The sequence below is a fragment of the Papaver somniferum genome, chromosome 5 (assembly GCF_003573695.1).
Source record: "Papaver somniferum cultivar HN1 chromosome 5, ASM357369v1, whole genome shotgun sequence".
Lineage (NCBI taxonomy): Eukaryota > Viridiplantae > Streptophyta > Magnoliopsida > Ranunculales > Papaveraceae > Papaver > Papaver somniferum.
Genome location: NC_039362.1, coordinates 192669298 through 192690326, shown reverse-complemented (window position 1 = coordinate 192690326; position 21029 = coordinate 192669298). Strand labels below are relative to the sequence as shown.

The following is a 21029-nucleotide window of genomic DNA, read 5'->3' as shown; positions in this document are numbered from 1 at the left end:
ACAGTTCGGTGGAGGAACTTTAGGACACCCTTGGGGTAATGCACCGGGTGCTGTAGCAAATCGAGTAGCCCTAGAAGCGTGTGTACAAGCGCGTAATGAGGGACGTGATCTTGCTCGTCAAGGTAATGACATTATCCGTGAAGCTTGCAAATGGAGCCCTGAGCTAGCAGCTGCTTGTGAAGTATGGAAGGAAATCAAATTCGAATTTGAAGCAATGGATACTTTGTAATCCAGTAATTACCATTCGTTCCTTTAATTGAATTGCAATTAAACTCGGCCCAATCTTTTACTAAAAAAGGATTGAGCCGAATAACGAATAAGGTTCCTATTTCATTTTCCAGGCATATATACATACTGGATTTCGGTATACAAAATATTAAATACAAGATCTAAGACTCAACAATTCAAATCCTTCTGTTGTTGGATCCATAATTAATCCTATGGATCCTTGAGATGGGATTAGTAGAATATTTTCTATACCCCTTAATCCGGACTATGGTCGAATCGAGCCAATGGTCACAACGCTTTATCCCCGTCCCGTATATTGCCCTTTTCCTTCCGCATTGCAATAGAAACTTATTATTCTCCAAAAAATTCTAGGAGAGAACAAATCTTTTCGATTAGAATTTGTACACGGCACGGGATAACCCTCGCTTTCTATTCTAATTGAAGAAAGGGTTCCATCATATAGATTGATAGTGAAGTGATATCCAGATTCCCACAAAAAAAGAATCCTTTTTTTCAAGACTCATCCGTGATTAGTTAATTATTCTATTGGATCTATATGCTTATTCCGAGAGGATATATTCAAATTATTATTCATCGAATGACTATTCATCTATTGTATTTACATTCAAATAGGGGGGCAGACAAGCTCTATGGAAAAAAGGTGGTTCCATTCGATGTTGTTTAACGAGGAATTAAAACATAGGTCTGGGCTAAGTAAATCAATGGATAGTCTTGGTCCTATTGAAAATACCAGTGGAAGTGAAGATCCCGTTATATGATAGGGATAAAAATATTGATAGTGGGGACGATAGTGATAATTCCAGTGCTAATAATATGGATACTTTTTTCGATGTCAGGGACATTCGGAGTTTGATCTCTGATGACATCTTTTTAGTTAGGGATCGTAATGGTAACAGTTATTCGATATATTTTAATATTGAAAATTTTATTTTCGAGATTGACAACGATCGCTCTTTTATGAATGAACTAGAAAGTTCCTTTTATAGTTATCTGAATAATGGTTCTCAAAGCGACAATCACTACTACGATCGTTATATGTATGATACTCAATATAGTTGGAATAATCACATTTTTAATTGCATTGATAGTTATCTTCGTTCTGAAATCAGTATTGATAATTACATTTCAGGCGATAGTTACAATTACAGCGACAGTTACATGTATAGTTACATTTGTAATGAAAGTGTAAATAGTAGTGACAACGAGAGTTCCAGTATACGAATTAGCACAAATAGAAGTGATTTCAATATGAGAAGAAGATATAATGATCTCGATATAAATAAAAAATACAGACATTTGTGGGTTCAATGCGAGAGTTGTTATGGGTTAAATTATAAGAAATTTTTTAAGTCAAAACTCAATGTTTGTGAACAATGCGGATATCATTTGAAAATGAGCAGTTCAGATAGAATCGAGCTTTCGGTTGATCCGGGCACTTGGGATCCTATGAATGAAGACATGGTTTCTATGGACCCCATTGAATTTCATTCAGAAGAGGAACCTTATAAAGATCGTATCGATTCTTATCAAAGAAAAACAGGGTTAACCGAGGCTATTCAAACAGGCATAGGTCAACTAAATGGTATTCCCATAGCTATTGGGGTTATGGATTTTCAGTTCATGGGGGGCAGTATGGGATCCGTAGTAGGCGAGAAAATTACCCGTTTGATCGAGCATGCGACTCGTAAAGCTCTACCTCTTATTATAGTTTGTGCTTCGGGAGGAGCGCGCATGCAAGAAGGAAGTTTGAGCTTGATGCAAATGGCTAAAATATCTTCCGCTTCATATAATTATCAATCAAATAAAAAGTTATTCTATGTATCAATCCTTACATCTCCTACAACCGGTGGGGTGACTGCAAGTTTTGGTATGTTGGGAGATATCATTATTGCCGAGCCTAATGCCTACATTGCATTTGCGGGTAAAAGAGTAATTGAACAAACATTGAATAAGACAGTACCTGATGGTTCCCAGGCGGCTGAGTATTTATTCCACAAGGGCTTATTGGACTCAATCGTACCACGTAATCCTTTAAAAAGTGTTCTGGGTGAGTTATTTCAGCTTCACGGTTTCTTTCCCTTAAATCAAAATTCAATCAAGTAGAGCATTCAATTCAGTTATTTTATTTGCGGCAAAGAAGTTTTTTAGTTATTGGTAAAGAAAAAAAGAAGAGTTCGTTTTCATTACGGGCATAAGATCTATTTATATTGTAAAAAGAATCAGAAGTTTCGGATACTTACTTTTTCTTTTTTCCTCCAGATATGTATTTTATACCTATAATTGGTGCTATATTACTGATTAGTAATCAGGAAGTTTCGATCAACAGGATAAAAGAATACATTCTTCTTTTGTTTTAGCAAAATTTTATGAAGAAAAAGAATTTCATCTTATCCTCTTACGTATTATAGATATAGAAAAATTCAAATCTATAAAATAATAGAATAGAAATCGTGCATATTTCAATATTTCCCGTGAGAACTCATATTTAGTTCTACATTCCTTGCACTTATTATTCTATACTTATAATAAATAGATATATTTATCATAAGATATCTTTATAACAGGTACAAATTTTAAATCGAGGTATCCATTCTATGACAACTTTTGATTTACCCTCTATTTTTGTGCCTTTAGTGGGCCTAGTTTTCCCGGCAATTGCAATGGCTTCTTTATTTCTTCATGTTCAAAAAAATAAGATTGTCTAGATTCCTATGAAGCAGACGCTTTTATATTTAACCAATTTGATGAATTATTTCTAATGGTTCACATCATAATAGTGCTAGTTGATGAGAGTTACTTCGGGAACAAAAAAGTAAAGTAAAATTCATTTGGGTTATTCTCTCAATTCCAATAAAATGCAACTGGATCTAGTATGAACTGGCGCTCAGAACGTATATGGATAGAACTTATAACGGGGTCTCGAAAAACAAGTAATTTCTGCTGGGCCTGTATCCTTCTTTTAGGTTCACTAGGGTTCTTATTGGTTGGAACTTCTAGTTATCTTGGTAGGAATCTGATATCCTTATTCCCGTCTCAGGAAATCCTCTTTTTTCCACAAGGCATCGTTATGTCTTTCTATGGGATCGCGGGTCTGTTCATTAGCTCCTATTTATGGTGCACAATTTCGTGGAATGTAGGTAGTGGTTATGACCGATTTGATCGAAAAGAAGGAATAGTGTGTATTTTTCGTTGGGGATTTCCTGGAATAAATCGTCGTATCTTCCTTCGATTCCTTATGAGAGATGTCCAGTCGATTAGAATCGAAATTAAAGAGGGTCTTTTTCCTCGTCGTGTCCTTTATATGGAAATCAGAGGTCAGGGAGCCATTCCCTTGACTCGTACTGATGAGAATCTGACTCCACGAGAAATTGAACAAAAAGCGGCGGAATTGGCCTATTTCTTGCGCGTACCAATTGAAGTATTTTGAAATGAACTGCGAAGAATTAATGTTTTTTTAGCATGGGGGGAAGGAAAAGAACTAAGGAATCTTCATTTTATATAACTCATGCTTCATAGAAATTTTCGATCGGATAGAGTCGACGAAAGAGGTGGTTTCCTTAGTAATTTACATATTTAAAATGCCACAAAAGAAAACATTCACTACCCTCACATATCTTGCATCTATTTTATTTTTACCCTGGTGGGTTTCTCTCTCATTTAATAAAAATCTGAAATCCTGGGTTACAAATTGGTGGAATACTAGGCAACCCGAAATGTTTTTGAATGATATTAAATAAAAGAATCTTCTAGAAAAATTAATAGAATTAGAAGAACTTTTCTTTTTGGACGAAATTATAAAGGAGTACCCGGAGACACATATACAAAAGCTCTGTATATAAATCCACAAAGAAACGATACAATTGGTCAAGATGCACAATGAAGGTCATATTCATAGAATTTTGCACTTCTCGACAAATATAATCTGTTTCGCTATTCTAAGTGGTTATTCTATTCTAGGTAATGAAGAACTTCTCGTTCTTAATTCTTGGGTGAAAGAATTCCTCTATAACTTAAGTGACACAATAAAAGCTTTTTCTATTCTTTTATTAATTGATTTATGTATCAGATTCCATTCGCCTCATGGTTGGGAACTAATGATTGGCTCTATCTCAAAGGATTTTGGATTTTATCATAATGATCAAATTATATCTGGTCTTGTTTCCACTTTCCCAGTCATTCTAGATACACTTTTAAAATATTGGATTTTCCGTTATTTAAATCGCGTATCTCCGTCACTTGTAGTGATTTAATTCTTGTGGATGTTTATTTGCCAGGTTTCCCTCCTAAACCGGAGGAAGTTATCGATGCTATAACAAAACTTCGTAAGAAGGTATCTCGAGAAATCTACCAAGATATATTTGGGTCTCAACAAAATAATCGATGTTTTACTACCATTCACAAGTTTTATGTTGGACGTAGCACGCATACTGGAAATTATGATCAAGGATTACTCTATCAATCGCGATCTACTTCAGAGATACCTTATGAAACATTTTTAAAATACCAAAGTTCAGTATCTTCCCATGAATTAGTGAATTAGGGATACTACTTTTCTTTTGTGCAGAAGAATAGCAAATGCCTTTCACTTTAATTTCCAAAATTTCGTCGTAAACGTGAACTACTTATACAAATGAAAATCCGGGAGAGATTAAAAATATGCAGGGTCATTTGTCTGCTTGGCTAGTCAAGCATGGGTTAGTTCATAGATTTTTAGGCTTCGATTACCAAGGATTCGAAACTTTACAAATAAAGCCCGAGGATTGGCATTCCATTACGCTCTCAGTGTGCCTATGATGTAGCACCAGGCGGACTCTTAGCTAGTGTGTATCATCTTACGAGAATAGAGTATGGTGTGGATCAGCCAGAGGAGGTATGCATAAAAGTATTTGCCCCAAGGATAAATCCTAGAATTCCATCTGTTTTTTGGATTTGGAAAAGTGCGGATTTCCAAGAACGGGAATCTTATGATATGTCGGGAATCTCTTAAAACAGATGAGAGAAGGATACTGAACTTTGGTGCCTGCTCTTCTTGGTACCTCTGGTGATTTATGTCGAAGAAGAGCAGGTTTGAGATCGAAATTTCCTTCGGCGACATCGATCTTTAAAACCGCCAAATCATACGTGGGATCAAAACCAACAAGTTTTCCTTCCTTGGAGAACTTTTCCCCGTGTGCATCTTCAAGAAATACCTTGCAAAGCTGAAGTCCAGTCGTATCAGTTGCCAACTTAGCTATGACATGATAATTGGTCACTATGTGTCCACTTTTATCCCATATGAAACCAGAACCAGTCCCTTCGACTTTCGCAGTTTCCTCTTCTTCTTTCGTAAGAACTTCTTCAGTATTTGTGCTTCTGCCTGACGAGGTCTCAGCTAATTCAAAGTCCTTAATAAAAACCACCGAAGGAGAAGCCTCTTCGAATACCTGAACGACTCGTTCTTCTTGGCGCTGAGGTGTTTCTTCTTCTACTCGAGCATTTGCCAACTGAAAAGACGCCAAATGTAGAAAAGAAGATAAAATTGAGGAAGTAGCTAATATTGAAGAATTCCGCCTTGTGAGGAACAATCTTTGTGAGTTGTTCACATAAGAAGAGGAAGAAATGTTTGCTGAGATTATTATTGCGGATTTAGAGATCAAGTGATGATGAATGGAACCCAACACCACCACCATCGGTCTGTTTAGAATAAACACCACCTCCACTAGTCTTATTGACTGTAAAATTTCTTGGATGTGGCCTTTTCATATCTTATCTTCAAGCCACATGCATGAGTCAATTTGTGTGGCCATATTTAAAGTGCTATTGAGTCCCCCTCCTATCTTAAGTGCCTTTAACAACACAAGGGCTGATGATCACCTGCTATCCAAACGAATTCACCTTATTAGAATAGTAGCCTTCAATTTGATTTTTGGCAGCCATGTTTTAACAGAAGGGCTTGTTTACAGGCCATAACGGAAAATTATCAAAAATAAAATAAAATTGGGGAACTACAGTCGGAAGTTTTTTTTTTTTTTTTCTTGCGAAGAAAATTGATGATTAAGATAATGCAATTCCATATTTTTCAGAGAAACTTATTGTCCAACACATTCTGACGAGATCATCAAGTGTTGCAGATCAAGCTCAAATAACAGATCCTGTTCGGATCAAGCAAACTGCACTATGGTAAGAGCAAACGCTAAATAATACAACCGTAGATAAAATTTAGACTTGGAAGATTGGCAGGGGCCGCCCGGACGCGTTCCCCCTCAGAAACAAATTATGACGTAGACTCTCCCTCAGTGGGGAGATCTTAGGCGAGCGCCCTTCCAAAGTGCAATGGAAGTCACTAACCTAGGCCATGACCCTTCATGATCAGTCATAGACCCCGTCCAGGTAAGTATGATCCTTACGGAAAATGGATAGTTTTTTTTTTTAATATGTTGGGCTATAAGAACAAAGATCTTACTTGGACCTTGGTGTAGTGTTACCAAGAGCTTTTATTGGTGAATTTGGAACCACCGTTTCTAGAAGCAATGGTGAATTTGGACATTTTCAGATTGGATTTCCCAAAGTGATACAGGTTCACATTGAAGGCCAAACCCGTGGCAAGAACACCAAATTCAAGAGCTAACTGCTCTGAGATTTGCGAAACTGGTGAAAGGGTCCAGGTTAGGGAACATAATTTTATCTTAGTTTTGGTTGGGGTGTGCCAGGCCTATGCAGTAGTGCAACACAAAGGCGACGCGTGAGAACCCTAGCAGCAAGCTGCTGTGATGGGAACTCCCCCTTGAAAAAAATTAATTTAATATCGTGTGAGCCGATGGCTCAAATATCAGATATTAAACTGATAAGAACAGATACTACACTTGATCTTAGCCAAAAGGCCGAGAAAGGTATGCTTGTTCAATTCTTTAGCTTCTTGCTTTATACAGTCTCGTTTCCGTTCTTCTGCTTTAACTAGTCTAGGTGGGACTAAAGTATTAGCTTACTCCGGCTTAGGTATACGAGTCATGGGTAGGATACGAGTGTCTGAAAATACTTCGATAACAATGTGCCAAACTCTGATGTAGTAGTAACTAACACCCAATCTGGAGTCACTTATATCTGAAAAGGCAAGACATTTTCAGATGGAGACAATTTCCTACCTTCCCGACTATGGGGTTGACGACGGTACTATAGTAGTGAAGACGAACGCAACATTTCCGCCACTTCTAAGGGACTTGGCAATGATAAGGGTGAAAATAACCGGTTAACCACGATATTCAAGATGATCGTTCACTACCTAGCTCAAGCTGTTGGTTTAGCAGATTTTGTTGGGATTTTCAAAAAGGTACAGTTGTTGACGAAGCTAATGTTCGTTAACATGAAGTTGTCCAATAATTTTTCATCATCCAGTTGTTTGCTTTTGTGGAAAAGAAGTATGCAGAATGCAGTGATGGAACTAGACTTTCCGTTTGATGATTCGAAGGCTGTGTTTGTCGATGCATTATACTTCGGTTTGTCTGCAATGGCAAGGAGGTGATACAATTTTTAAAGCGAAGTTTTGGACTTTATACCGAGGTAAGGTAATGCTGGTATTTCAACAATGGATGATGTTGATTGGTTGAATCATTCAAGGCGATAGATATGCAACAGCGTGTTGTAGTGGTGTTGGCTAGGAAAAAGTATACCGAGTAACCAATTCTACCTATAACTTAATGGTTTACATAATACCTTTATCATGTTAATAGGAGTATTATAACGGTCCAGTAATGTGTTTAAGAAAGACAATTTGTTTAAACAATTCATCATCAATTAGGTGTTCAATTTCTGGATTTATTATCCCTTCGTGGATACTCAAAATTCATGATTTCTTTTCCCTTTGCATACATTCCTTTCCTTGGTCTTCGCTGGGAAACTAAGACAATAAACTAAAGCAATGGAGAGACAATCATTAACCTTCTAAGTCTCACAATCATAAATATTCAACTTCTATTGTGGAACCATTATTAATGAATTCTTCCTTTATAGAATACTCACATTCAATAAAATTGAAGGCTGAAAACCAAATTAACTTTAATTGGGATGAGTAACTAACTGTAAAACATAAGCCGAGCTTCTAATCTCAAAAGATTTGATAGCTTTCCCATACCTTGTTCTTCAATCCAATAGGCCTTTGGCTAACCTATCGAAAAATCGATTTTAGAATTAAAACTTAATGAAGATTAAATTTATATTTTATTTCCAATATGAAACAAATTTTGTAAAATATGTTTTTATCTCAAAATTATTCAAATATTCAATATATATGCTTTATATGAGAGCTTTTAGTAATCCACATATAGATGAAAATCGCGTAGTACATATCACTGATATATATATATATATATATTTTTTAAATCATACAGATATGCAAAACCTAATTAAGATCACTACTTGCAGGTAGTGTGTCTTAACATAACCAAGAGTATAACTTTTCTCGCAGATCACGAGGAGTATGCATACAGTTTGTCCCATGATTCAATATTTTTTTATGACCTAAGACGTATTTGGCTATCCAAAATTGTTTTTTCGTGACCAAAATCTATCCGTGACCCTAGCTAAGTCGTTCATGACTCAAGCTTGACGTGTCTTTTAAAACATGGTGTCTCAGTTAGGAAGTTAGGAGCAAAGATGATTGTGGGAAAGGTGAGGCCGTAATTTTAATAATGAGTCCTACTAGAGAGTACCTTGATGGATCATGGAGATATCATTTGGTAAAGATCAAACCAGATATCATTTGGCCTAAAAAGAAATTAACAACTAGAAATACGTGTGAGGTAGCATATTGTGATGCCCCGACTACTAGATGCGCAAAAGTTTCTCACTTCCCAAAGATATCCCACCTACTAATTAGGATATACACTTTTTTTCTGACGCCTAAAGTTTCGTATAGGCCACCCGAATAACTCTTGAGGAAGGTTAAGACTATAAACCTTCTATATGTAGCCAGTAAAAATATTTATTGTGGGATTGACTCAACCTCCATATAATGCGGGATGATAAATTCTCAAAGGAATTTATCGACTTTGGATGCATAAAGATGGAAAGAGAATAGAAGACCATGAGGGAAGCGTTATAAACTCATAAATGAGACTCTCATGACTGAAATCAGTTTTTTGTCCAGACGTTTTTTTTGGTGGGAAGTATAAAAGAAGTGGAAATAGAACGTTAGCGACTTTCGACACGATGTTGAATCTACCCATAACCTTATATCGGCTTCTTGTCGGGAAAACGTGGAATAAAGCACTACCGAGTCATCTCACGATCTAGAATCGGCAAATCCCTGGGGCGTAAAGAGAAAAACGGGGAATGAAGCGTTATCAAGATGATCCTGAATTGTTTTCGCAAACCCGAGGCGTAAAATTAAAAGGGATATTTAAGTCATTTTAGTACTTGGACATCTCTACAGTATAAACACAAAATAAAATTTGTCTAAAGAACAAAATTAGAATAATCGAGAAAGATAGTGACTGATAGAGGGGGTGGGGTTTTTTTTTAAAAAAATAGAATAATCGAGAACAAAATTAGAACAAAATTAAAATTTTTCTAAACAAAAAATAATCTCCTACTACTAAAAATATTCTCTCTCATTTTTAGGATGATTTTCTCTCATCTTTATGATGATTTTTTTTATCATCAGAGGAAGATTATCTTTTTCATTCTAAATCCTTCAGTTAATTCATCTTTTTTTTCTTGGTGTGTTTGTTTCGACAGACCTAATCCCCCAAACAACTCATGGAAATATACAGGGATGCAAACACTAATAGAGTTAGGAAACATTCATTATCTATGAAACAACGAATTGAGTTCTGCTCCCGAAAAAACGAGGAGTTGGGGGCTTCGTAACTCGTCCAAGTACAAAAAGGAGACCTCAACCTTCTTGCATAAAGTCAGCATCGGTAGAATTGGAATGGTGAGCAATTGGGTTGGGGTATATTGAGATCTATAAAAAGATATTTTGTACAAAAAGAAAAGAAATATCACAAACCTTTTGATCCTGGATAGGAAAACAGGAAAAATTTGTGTGTAATTCATCCACAAAGAAGAAAGGACGGTTTTTTTTATCCGAGATCAAAAAAATACCGATTGGGCCCACTGAAATGAATTTTTTCCGCTTCATGCTCACCCACGGGGGTTGCTCGGAGCATGTGATGATTATTCTATTTCGATGGGCCAAACGACCGTCCGACTACAACCAACAAACAAGATTGAGGAAATGAAAACTATACAAATTTCTAGGGCTATACGGACTCGAAACATAGACCTTCTCGGTAAAACAGATCCAACTTTTTATTATCGAAATGATTCGAACTGTTCCAAAGACCCAACATGCATTTTTTTTGCATTGGGCTCTTTCATCAACTGATATAAATATCAGATAGTCCGCCATACTTTTTCTTAACAAAAAGATCACGAGATGGCTCCACGTGCTCTGATTCATTATTTAGATTATGATCCAGGAACAATACCAAAGTGTTTCAAAGAAGAGTTACCTTGACGTAGGTCTGCCTCTGGCCTAGATTAACCTAAGTTAAATGGAGTCTCTATCGCTCTGCTCAAAGAGTCAAATATGAAACTTCATACACCTTAAAGTTCATAGTACGAAAAGATATTTTTTTTGAGGTCCTTATACCCATTATGCCTAGCATTGAATGGGCTGTGTATTCACCTTATCAATTATCGAATCAATGATGGGTTATTTTTGGAGCCTAAATTGGCACCCAAAGCGGACCGAACCAAATATTTGTCAGGCTATTGTTCCCTCGAATATATAGAGTAAGACACTGATTTATCAATAAGATCAATTTTGTTGATTAAGATCAATTTTGTTGATTGCATGATGGACTCCCCTAAAAAAAATTGGCGCGCGTGTAAACGAGTTGCTCTACCAACTGAGTTATAGCCCTTGTGATAGATAGTTTATCATGGAAATAATTTCTTGTCAAGATGAATCTTCAATGATCCAACATGATAGCTTCTGATCTGTTTCCTACCAAGAATTGGTATTGCTTAGAAATAAGATTGCATCTATAATTCATCGATATGACAAGCCCCTTTCTTTCTCTTTGTGATGATGAATGACCTACTTAACCCAGTGGTTAGAGTATTGCTTTCATACGGCGGGAGTCATTGGTTCAAATCCAATAGTAGGTAGAACTTATTAGATACCGGAGTAATTAGTATCTAATAAGTTTTTCTACCCACCCTCCCTTTTATTTTAGTTGCATAAGAAATGCCATTACAGTTGATTCGACTCAATCCGCAGAACCAAAATATGGTGTACAAACAGAATTTCCTTTTTTATTGGGGCGCACCTATTTTTTTATGAAATTTCATTCATAGCCTCTACTCGCGTCCTAGCTCGTCTGACGGCTAAATTCGCTTCAATTGTTTGTCTCTTGCCCTCAGCCCGACTTAAGTTAGCTTCAGCTATTTTAAGAGCTTTCTGAGCTTCTTGTGGATCAATGTCACTACCCTTCTCCGCATCATTTACTAAGATGGTAATATCATTATTGCCTACTCTAGCAAAACCACCCATCAGAGCGATTTTTAACCATTGGTCATTAAGGCGTAGTCTCAAAATACCTATATCTACAGCTGTGGCAATAGGGGCGTGATTTGGTAATACACCGATTTGGCCACTATTAGTAGATAAAACAATTTCTTTCACTTCTGAATCCCAAACAATTTTATTCGGGGTTAGTACACAAAGATTTAAGGTCATTTCTTCAATTTGCTCTCCACTTCTATGTTCACAGCCTTCGCGGTAGCTTCGTCGATGTTACCTACCAAATAAAAGGTCTGCTCAGGAAGACCATCTAATTCTCTGGAAAGGATCAATTGAAACCCCCTAATGGTTTCTTCTAGACCAACATATTTCCCTGGAGAGCCCGTAAATACTTCTGCTACGAAGAAGGGTTGTGATAAGAAACGCTCAATTTTTCGTGCTCTTGCTACGGTTAAACGATCCTCTTCAGATAATTCGTCCAACCCAAGGATAGCTATAATATCCTGAACTTCTTTGTAACGTTGTGAAGTTTGCTTAACTCTTTGCGCAATTTCATAATGTTCTTCACCAACGATGCGAGGTTGGAGCATAGTTGACGTACTATCAAGAGGATCTACTGCTGGATAGATACCTTTTGAAGCTAGTCCTCTTGATAATACGGTAGTAGCATCTAAATGTTCAAATGTTGTGGCAGGGGCAGGGTCGGTCAAATCGTCCGCAGGTACATAAACTGCTTGAATAGAAGTTATAGACCCCTCTTTGGTAGAAGTAATTATTTCTTGCAATGTACCCATTTCTGTACTAAGGGTAGGTTGATAACCCACAGCAGAAGGCATTATTCCTAATAAAGCAGATACTTCGGATCCTGCTTGGACAAATCGGAAAATATTGTCGATAAATAGAAGGACATCTTGTTCATTAACATCTCGGAAATATTCTGCCATGGTTAGGGCAGTCAAACCAACTCTCATACGAGCTCCCGGCGGTTCATTCATCTGACCATAGACTAGAGCTACTTTTGATTCTGCAAGATTTTGTTCATTAATTACTCCAGACTCTTTCATTTCCATGTAAAGATCATTCCCCTCACGAGTACGCTCACCCACTCCGCCAAATACAGATACGCCTCCATGAGCTTTGGAGATGTTGTTGATCAATTCCATGATAAGGACTGTTTTACCCACTCCAGCTCCCCCGAATAGTACTATTTTCCCCCCACGTCGATAAGGAGCTAACAGATCAACTACTTTGATCCCTGTTTCCAAAATAGATAATTTTGTATCTAATTGTATAAAGGCAGGCGCGGATCTATGAACAGGAGATGTTGTGCGAGTATGTACAGGACCTAAATTATCAACAGGCTCTCCAAGAAAGTTGAAAATTCGTCCGAGAGTAGCCCCACCAACCGTAACACTTAGAGCAGCTCCCATGGTGGTCTAACAACCAACCATTCTGATTAGTTGATAATATTTGTTGAGAGTTTTGTGAAAGATTCCTGTTAAAGGTTTCATTAACGGCTAATTCATGTCAAGTAGTCCTTGTCGTTGTGAGAATTCTTAATTCATGCGTTGTAGGGAGGGACTTATGTCACCACAAACAGAGACTAAAGCAGGTGTTGGATTCAAAGCTGGTGTTAAAGATTAGAAATTGAATTATTATACTCCTGACTATGAAACCAAGGATACTGATATCTTGGCAGCATTCCGAGTTACTCCTCAACCTGGAGTTCCACCTGAGGAAGCAGTGGCCGCGGTAGCTGCCGAATCTTCTACTGGTACATGGACAACTGTGTGGACCGATGGACTTACCAGCCTTGATCGTTACAAAGGAAGATGCTACGACATCGATCCCGTTGCTGGAGAAGACAATCAATATATTTGTTATGTAGCTTATCCTTTAGACCTTTTTGAAGAAGGTTCTGTTACTAACATGTTTACTTCCATCGTGGGTAATGTATTTGGGTTCAAAGCGCGTGCTCTACGTCTGGAGGATCTGCGAATTCCTGTTGCTTATGTTAAAACTTTCCAAGGACCACCTCACGGTATCCAAGTTGAAAGAGATAAATTGAATAAGTATGGTCGTCCCCTATTGGGATGTACTATTAAACCAAAATTGGGGTTATCTGCTAAGAACTACGGTAGGGGGTTTATGAATGTCTACGTGGTGGACTTGATTTTACCAAGGATGATGAAAACGTGAACTCACAACCCTTTATGCGTTGGAGAGACCGTTTCTTATTTTGTGCCGAAGCAATTTATAAATCACAGGCCGAAACAGGTGAAATCAAAGGACATTACTTGAATGCTACTGCAGGTACATGCGAAGAAATGATGAAAAGGGCTGTATTTGCCAGAGAATTGGGAGTTCCTATTGTAATGCATGACTACTTAACGGGTGGATTCACTGCAAATACTAGCTTGGCTCATTATTGCCGAGATAATGGCTTACTTCTTCACATCCACCGCGCAATGCATGCAGTTATTGATAGACAGAAGAATCATGGTATCCACTTCCGTGTACTAGCGAAAGCATTACGTATGTCTGGTGGAGATCATATTCACTCTGGTACCGTAGTAGGTAAACTGGAAGGGGAAAGAGAAATAACCTTGGGCTTTGTTGATTTACTACGTGATGATTATATTGAAAAAGACCGAAGTCGTGGTATTTATTTCACCCAAGATTGGGTATCTCTACCGGGTGTTCTGCCTGTGGCTTCAGGTGGTATTCACGTTTGGCATATGCCTGCTCTGACCGAGATCTTTGGAGATGACTCTGTACTACAGTTCGGTGGAGGAACTTTAGGACACCCTTGGGGTAATGCACCGGGTGCTGTAGCAAATCGAGTAGCCCTAGAAGCGTGTGTACAAGCGCGTAATGAGGGACGTGATCTTGCTCGTCAAGGTAATGACATTATCCGTGAAGCTTGCAAATGGAGCCCTGAGCTAGCAGCTGCTTGTGAAGTATGGAAGGAAATCAAATTCGAATTTGAAGCAATGGATACTTTGTAATCCAGTAATTACCATTCGTTCCTTTAATTGAATTGCAATTAAACTCGGCCCAATCTTTTACTAAAAAAGGATTGAGCCGAATAACGAATAAGGTTCCTATTTCATTTTCCAGGCATATATACATACTGGATTTCGGTATACAAAATATTAAATACAAGATCTAAGACTCAACAATTCAAATCCTTCTGTTGTTGGATCCATAATTAATCCTATGGATCCTTGAGATGGGATTAGTAGAATATTTTCTATACCCCTTAATCCGGACTATGGTCGAATCGAGCCAATGGTCACAACGCTTTATCCCCGTCCCGTATATTGCCCTTTTCCTTCCGCATTGCAATAGAAACTTATTATTCTCCAAAAATTCTTCCTAGGAGAGAACAAATCTTTTCGATTAGAATTTGTACACGGCACGGGATAACCCTCTCTTTTCTATTCTAATTGAAGAAAGGGTTCCATCATATAGATTGATAGTGAAGTGATATCCAGATTCCCACAAAAAGAATCCTTTTTTTCAAGACTCATCCGTGATTAGTTAATTATTCTATTGGATCTATATGCTTATTCCGAGAGGATATATTCAAATTATTATTCATCGAATGACTATTCATCTTGTATTTACATTCAAATAGGGGGGCAGACAAGCTCTATGGAAAAAAGGTGGTTCCATTCGATGTTGTTTAACGAGGAATTAAAACATAGGTCTGGGCTAAGTAAATCAATGGATAGTCTTGGTCCTATTGAAAATACCAGTGGAAGTGAAGATCCCGTTATATATGATAGGGATAAAAATATTGATAGTGGGGACGATAGTGATAATTCCAGTGCTAATAATATGGATACTTTTTTCGATGTCAGGGACATTCGGAGTTTGATCTCTGATGACATCTTTTTAGTTAGGGATCGTAATGGTAACAGTTATTCGATATATTTTAATATTGAAAATTTTATTTTCGAGATTGACAACGATCGCTCTTTTATGAATGAACTAGAAAGTTCCTTTTATAGTTATCTGAATAATGGTTCTCAAAGCGACAATCACTACTACGATCGTTATATGTATGATACTCAATATAGTTGGAATAATCACATTTTTAATTGCATTGATAGTTATCTTCGTTCTGAAATCAGTATTGATAATTACATTTCAGGCGATAGTTACAATACAGCGACAGTTACATGTATAGTTACATTTGTAATGAAAGTGTAAATAGTAGTGACAACGAGAGTTCCAGTATACGAATTAGCACAAATAGAAGTGATTTCAATATGAGAAGAAGATATAATGATCTCGATATAAATAAAAAATAAGACATTTGTGGGTTCAATGCGAGAGTTGTTATGGGTTAAATTATAAGAAATTTTTTAAGTCAAAACTCAATGTTTGTGAACAATGCGGATATCATTTGAAAATGAGCAGTTCAGATAGAATCGAGCTTTCGGTTGATCCGGGCACTTGGGATCCTATGAATGAAGACATGGTTTCTATGGACCCCATTGAATTTCATTCAGAAGAGGAACCTTATAAAGATCGTATCGATTCTTATCAAAGAAAAACAGGGTTAACCGAGGCTATTCAAACAGGCATAGGTCAACTAAATGGTATTCCCATAGCTATTGGGGTTATGGATTTTCAGTTCATGGGGGGCAGTATGGGATCCGTAGTAGGCGAGAAAATTACCCGTTTGATCGAGCATGCGACTCGTAAAGCTCTACCTCTTATTATAGTTTGTGCTTCGGGAGGAGCGCGCATGCAAGAAGGAAGTTTGAGCTTGATGCAAATGGCTAAAATATCTTCCGCTTCATATAATTATCAATCAAATAAAAATTTATTCTATGTATCAATCCTTACATCTCCTACAACCGGTGGGGTGACTGCAAGTTTTGGTATGTTGGGAGATATCATTTTGCCGAGCCTAATGCCTACATTTTTGCGGGTAAAAGAGTAATTGAACAAACATTGAATAAGACAGTACCTGATGGTTCCCAGGCAGCTGAGTATTTATTCCACAAGGGATTATTGGACTCAATCGTACCACGTAATCCTTTAAAAAGTGTTCTGGGTGAGTTATTTCAGCTTCACGGTTTCTTTCCCTTAAATCAAAATTCAATCAAGTAGAGCATTCAATTCAGTTATTTTATTTGCGGCAAAGAAGTTTTTTAGTTATTGGTAAAGAAAAAAAAGAAGAGTTCGTTTTCATTACGGGCATAAGATCTATTTATATTGTAAAAAGAATCAGAAGTTTCAGATACTTACTTTTTTTTTTTCCTCCAGATATGTATTTTATACCTATAATTGGTGCTATATTACTGATTAGTAATCAGGAAGTTTCGATCAACAGGATAAAAGAATACATTCTTCTTTTGTTTTAGCAAAATTTTATGAAGAAAAAGAATTTCATCTTATCCTCTTACGTATTATAGATATAGAAAAATTCAAATCTATAAAATAATAGAATAGAAATCGTGCATATTTCAATATTTCCCGTGAGAACTCATATTTAGTTCTACATTCCTTGGACTTATTATTCTATACTTATAATAAATAGATATATTTATCATAAGATATCTTTATAACAGGTACAAATTTTAAATCGAGGTATCCATTCTATGACAACTTTTGATTTACCCTCTATTTTTGTGCCTTTAGTGGGCCTAGTTTTCCCGGAATTGCAATGGCTTCTTTATTTCTTCATGTTCAAAAAAATAAGATTGTCTAGATTCCTATGAAGCAGACGCTTTTATATTTAACCAATTTGATGAATTATTTCTAATGGTTCACATCATAATAGTGCTAGTTGATGAGAGTTACTTCGGGAACAAAAAAGTAAAGTAAAATTCATTTGGGTTATTCTCTTAATTCGAATAAAATGCAACTGGATCTAGTATGAAACTTGCGCTCAGAGCGTATATGGATAGAACTTATAACAGGGTCTCGAAAAACAAAGTAATTTCTGCTGGGCCTGTATCCTTCTTTTAGGTTCACTAGGGTTCTTATTGGTTGGAACTTCTAGTTATCTTGGTAGGAATCTGATATCCTTATTCCCGTCTCAGGAAATCCTCTTTTTTCCACAAGGCATCGTTATGTCTTTCTATGGGATCACGGGTCTGTTCATTAGCTCTCTTTATGGTGCACAATTTCGTGGAATGTAGGTAGTGGTTATGACCGATTTGATCGAAAAGAAGGAATAGTGTGTATTTTCGTTGGGGATTTCTGGAATAAATCGTCGTATCTTCCTTCGATCCTTATGAGAGATGTCCAGTCGATTAGAATCGAAATTAAAGAGGGTCTTTTCCTCGTCGTTTCCTTTATATGGAAATCAGAGGTCAGGGAGCCTTTCCCTTGACTCGTACTGATGAGAATCTGACTCCACGAGAATTGAACCAATAAGCGGCGAATTGGCCTATTTCTTGCGCGTACCAATTGAAGTATTTTGAAATGAACTGCGAAGAATTAATGTTTTGTTAGCATGGGGGAAGGAACAGAACTAAGGAATCTTCATTTTATCTAACTCATGCTTCATAGAAATTTCGATGGATAGAGTCGACGAAGAGATGGTTTCCTTAGTAATTTACATATTTAAAATGCCACAAAAGAAAACATTCACTACCCTCACATATCTTGCATCTATTTTATTTTTACCCTGGTGGGTTTCTCTCTCATTTAATAAAATCTGAAATCCTGGGTTACAATTGGTGGAATACTAGGCAACCCGAAATGTTTTTGAATGATATTAAATAAAAGAATCTTCTAGAAAAATTAATAGGAATTAGAAGAACTTTCTTTTTGGACGAAGTTATAAGGAGTACCCGGAGACACATATACAAAAGCTCCGTATAGAAAATCCACAAAGAAACGATACAATTGGTCAAGATGCACAATGAAGGTCATATTCATAGCATTTTGCACTTCTCGACAAATAATATGTTTCGATATTCTAAGTGGTTATTCTATTCTAGGAACGAAGAACTTCTCGTTCTTAATTATTGGGTGAAAGAATTCCTCTATAACTTAAGTGACACAATAAAAGATTTTTCTATTCTTTTATTAACTGATTTATGTATCGGATTCAATTCGCCTCATGGTTGGGAACTAATGATTGGCTCTATCTCAAAGGATTTTGGATTTTATCATAATGATCAAATTATATCTGGTCTTGTTTCCACTTTCCCAGTCATTCTAGATACACTTTTAAAATATTGGATTTTCCGTTATTTAAATCGCGTATCTCCGTCATTATAGTGATTTATCATTCAATGTATGACTAAAGACTGATTCACCGATATTAATCAAATCATAATTTTTTACTTTGTTTGTACATACACAAACAAAGCATTCAAAATCTTACTCACCTTTTATTTAATACCCATCCCAGAGACTCTTCATGTATTCCATTCCAGTAAAATATTCCATTACAATAGCAGAATCGTGGATAGGGAACTATACTAGTAACCTACCTAATTTATTTAGAAATTCTCGGGATCAATGATTGGACCATGCAAAAAAGAATATCTTTTCTCGGATAAAGGAGCAGATGGCTCGATCCCGAGAATTTCTACAATAAATATCATTAGATTTGATAAAGCGCGATTCGATTAGAAGAAGTTTATTCTGTAAATTATTTAGGATTCGGCTTACTTTCCCGTTGTGATATACTTCGTTGTGTAGGGTTCTCGTTCAATAAATCTTTTTTTTGCATGAAGGCTAACCCAGTGGTTGGTCTTACTTTAAAACTAATTTATTACATTAACAAGTATTCCCGCATTTTCGGACCCATTTCAAGTCAAGTACTAAAGACCGATTCTAGATTTTTCTTTTAAGACTTCGAGCTTTAATTTCATAACCCGATTTTTTTGGGGAGACGGGTTGCAGGTCGAGGTAGTACGGACAAAAAATGGTAAATTGGGGATAGATCCCTAGGATTGTTATATGTAAGGGTTTCTCTCAATTCAAGGCATTGAATAATAATCCATTAAGTCTAGAACAAGGAAAAAAATATGGGCGATGCATTCAGTTTCCGTATCTAATCAATAGAAACAACAATCCTCTAACTGGATTGGATCTTAATGAAAAAAATAAACCAATACCCTTCGGTTTTATTATATGAATATCATAAATATATAACATCCATATAAAATTTATATTCTTAATAGTATCTTTAATTTAATCTTAATAAAAATTTTCTATAAATTATAACTAAAAAAATATGTAATTCTTATTCTCTTTTTTTTAGAGAAAATTGAGACAAGATAAAAACGATAAGTTGTAATAAGAGCATAATATGTCTCTAGCATATCGAATGGAATTGAAAGAAGTGAAAATAGGACTCCTCTCGATGAACCTTGAAACAAGATGACCCACAGCAAAAAAAACTGGGGAGTTCAATCAAAATTCATTGGTATTTCGACTAAACAGTTATAGCTTAATTCAAATTCAGATCGAATCGAGGAATACGGTAATATATTTTTCCACATTCATAGGAGCGCATCTATGTTTCTTCTTTACGAATATGACATTTTCTAGGCATTCTAATAATATCAAGTCTTATTCCTATTTTGGCTTTTTTCATTTCCGGGGTTTTAGCCCCGACTCTCGAAGGACCGGAAAACTTTCTAGTTATGAATCAGGCATAGAACCAATGGGCGCGCTTGTTTACAATTCCGAATTCGTTATTATATGTTGCTTTGGTTTTTGTTGTTTTTGATGTTGAAACGGTTTTCTTTACCCATGGGCGATGAGTTTCGATGTATTGGGTGTATCCGTTTTTATAGAAGCTGTAATTTTCGTGCTTATCCTAATTGTTGGTTTAGTTTATGCATGGAGAAAATGAGCGTTGGAATGGTCTTAGCTCCTGAATATTCAGATAAATAAGAAAAAAAATGACATTGAACAGTTATGAATTCCATTGAGTTTCCGGGGTACTTGATCAAACAACCCAAAATTCAGTTATTTCAACTACATCAAATGATCTTTCAAATTGGTCAAGACTCTCCAGTTTATGGACGCTTCTGTATGGTACCGATTGTTGCTTTATTGAATTTGCTTCATTAATAAGCTCGCGCTTCGACTTTGATCATTATGGCTTGGTACCAAGATCGAGTCCTAGGCAAGCGGACTTAATTTTAAACAGCCGGCACAGTAACAATGAAAATGGCTCCCTCTTTAGTAAGATTATATGAGCAAATGCCTGAACCAACACATGTAATTGTTATGGGAGCCTGCACTTACAGGAGGGATGTTCAGTACTGATTCTTATAGTACTATT

The 21029-nt window shown here is 36.5% G+C and overlaps 1 protein-coding gene and 2 non-coding genes across 3 annotated transcripts; all 3 read right to left on the bottom strand.

Annotated features, from left to right (window-relative positions):
• Positions 1–4835: 4835 nt before the first annotated feature.
• On the bottom strand, positions 4836–6015 carry LOC113284129 (protease Do-like 5, chloroplastic). The gene has a single exon (XM_026533546.1). The coding sequence runs from the start codon at positions 5916–5918 to the stop codon at positions 5154–5156; it is 765 nt and encodes a 254-aa protein (XP_026389331.1). The 5' UTR covers positions 5919–6015; the 3' UTR covers positions 4836–5153.
• A 449-nt stretch (positions 6016–6464) lies between these two features.
• On the bottom strand, positions 6465–6626 carry LOC113284956. Its single transcript, XR_003328479.1, has one exon. It is a non-coding gene; the product is annotated as a U1 spliceosomal RNA (small nuclear RNA).
• A 298-nt stretch (positions 6627–6924) lies between these two features.
• LOC113284674 lies at positions 6925–7122 on the bottom strand. Its single transcript, XR_003328313.1, has one exon. It is a non-coding gene; the product is annotated as a U2 spliceosomal RNA (small nuclear RNA).
• Between the last annotated feature and the right edge of the window lie 13907 nt (positions 7123–21029).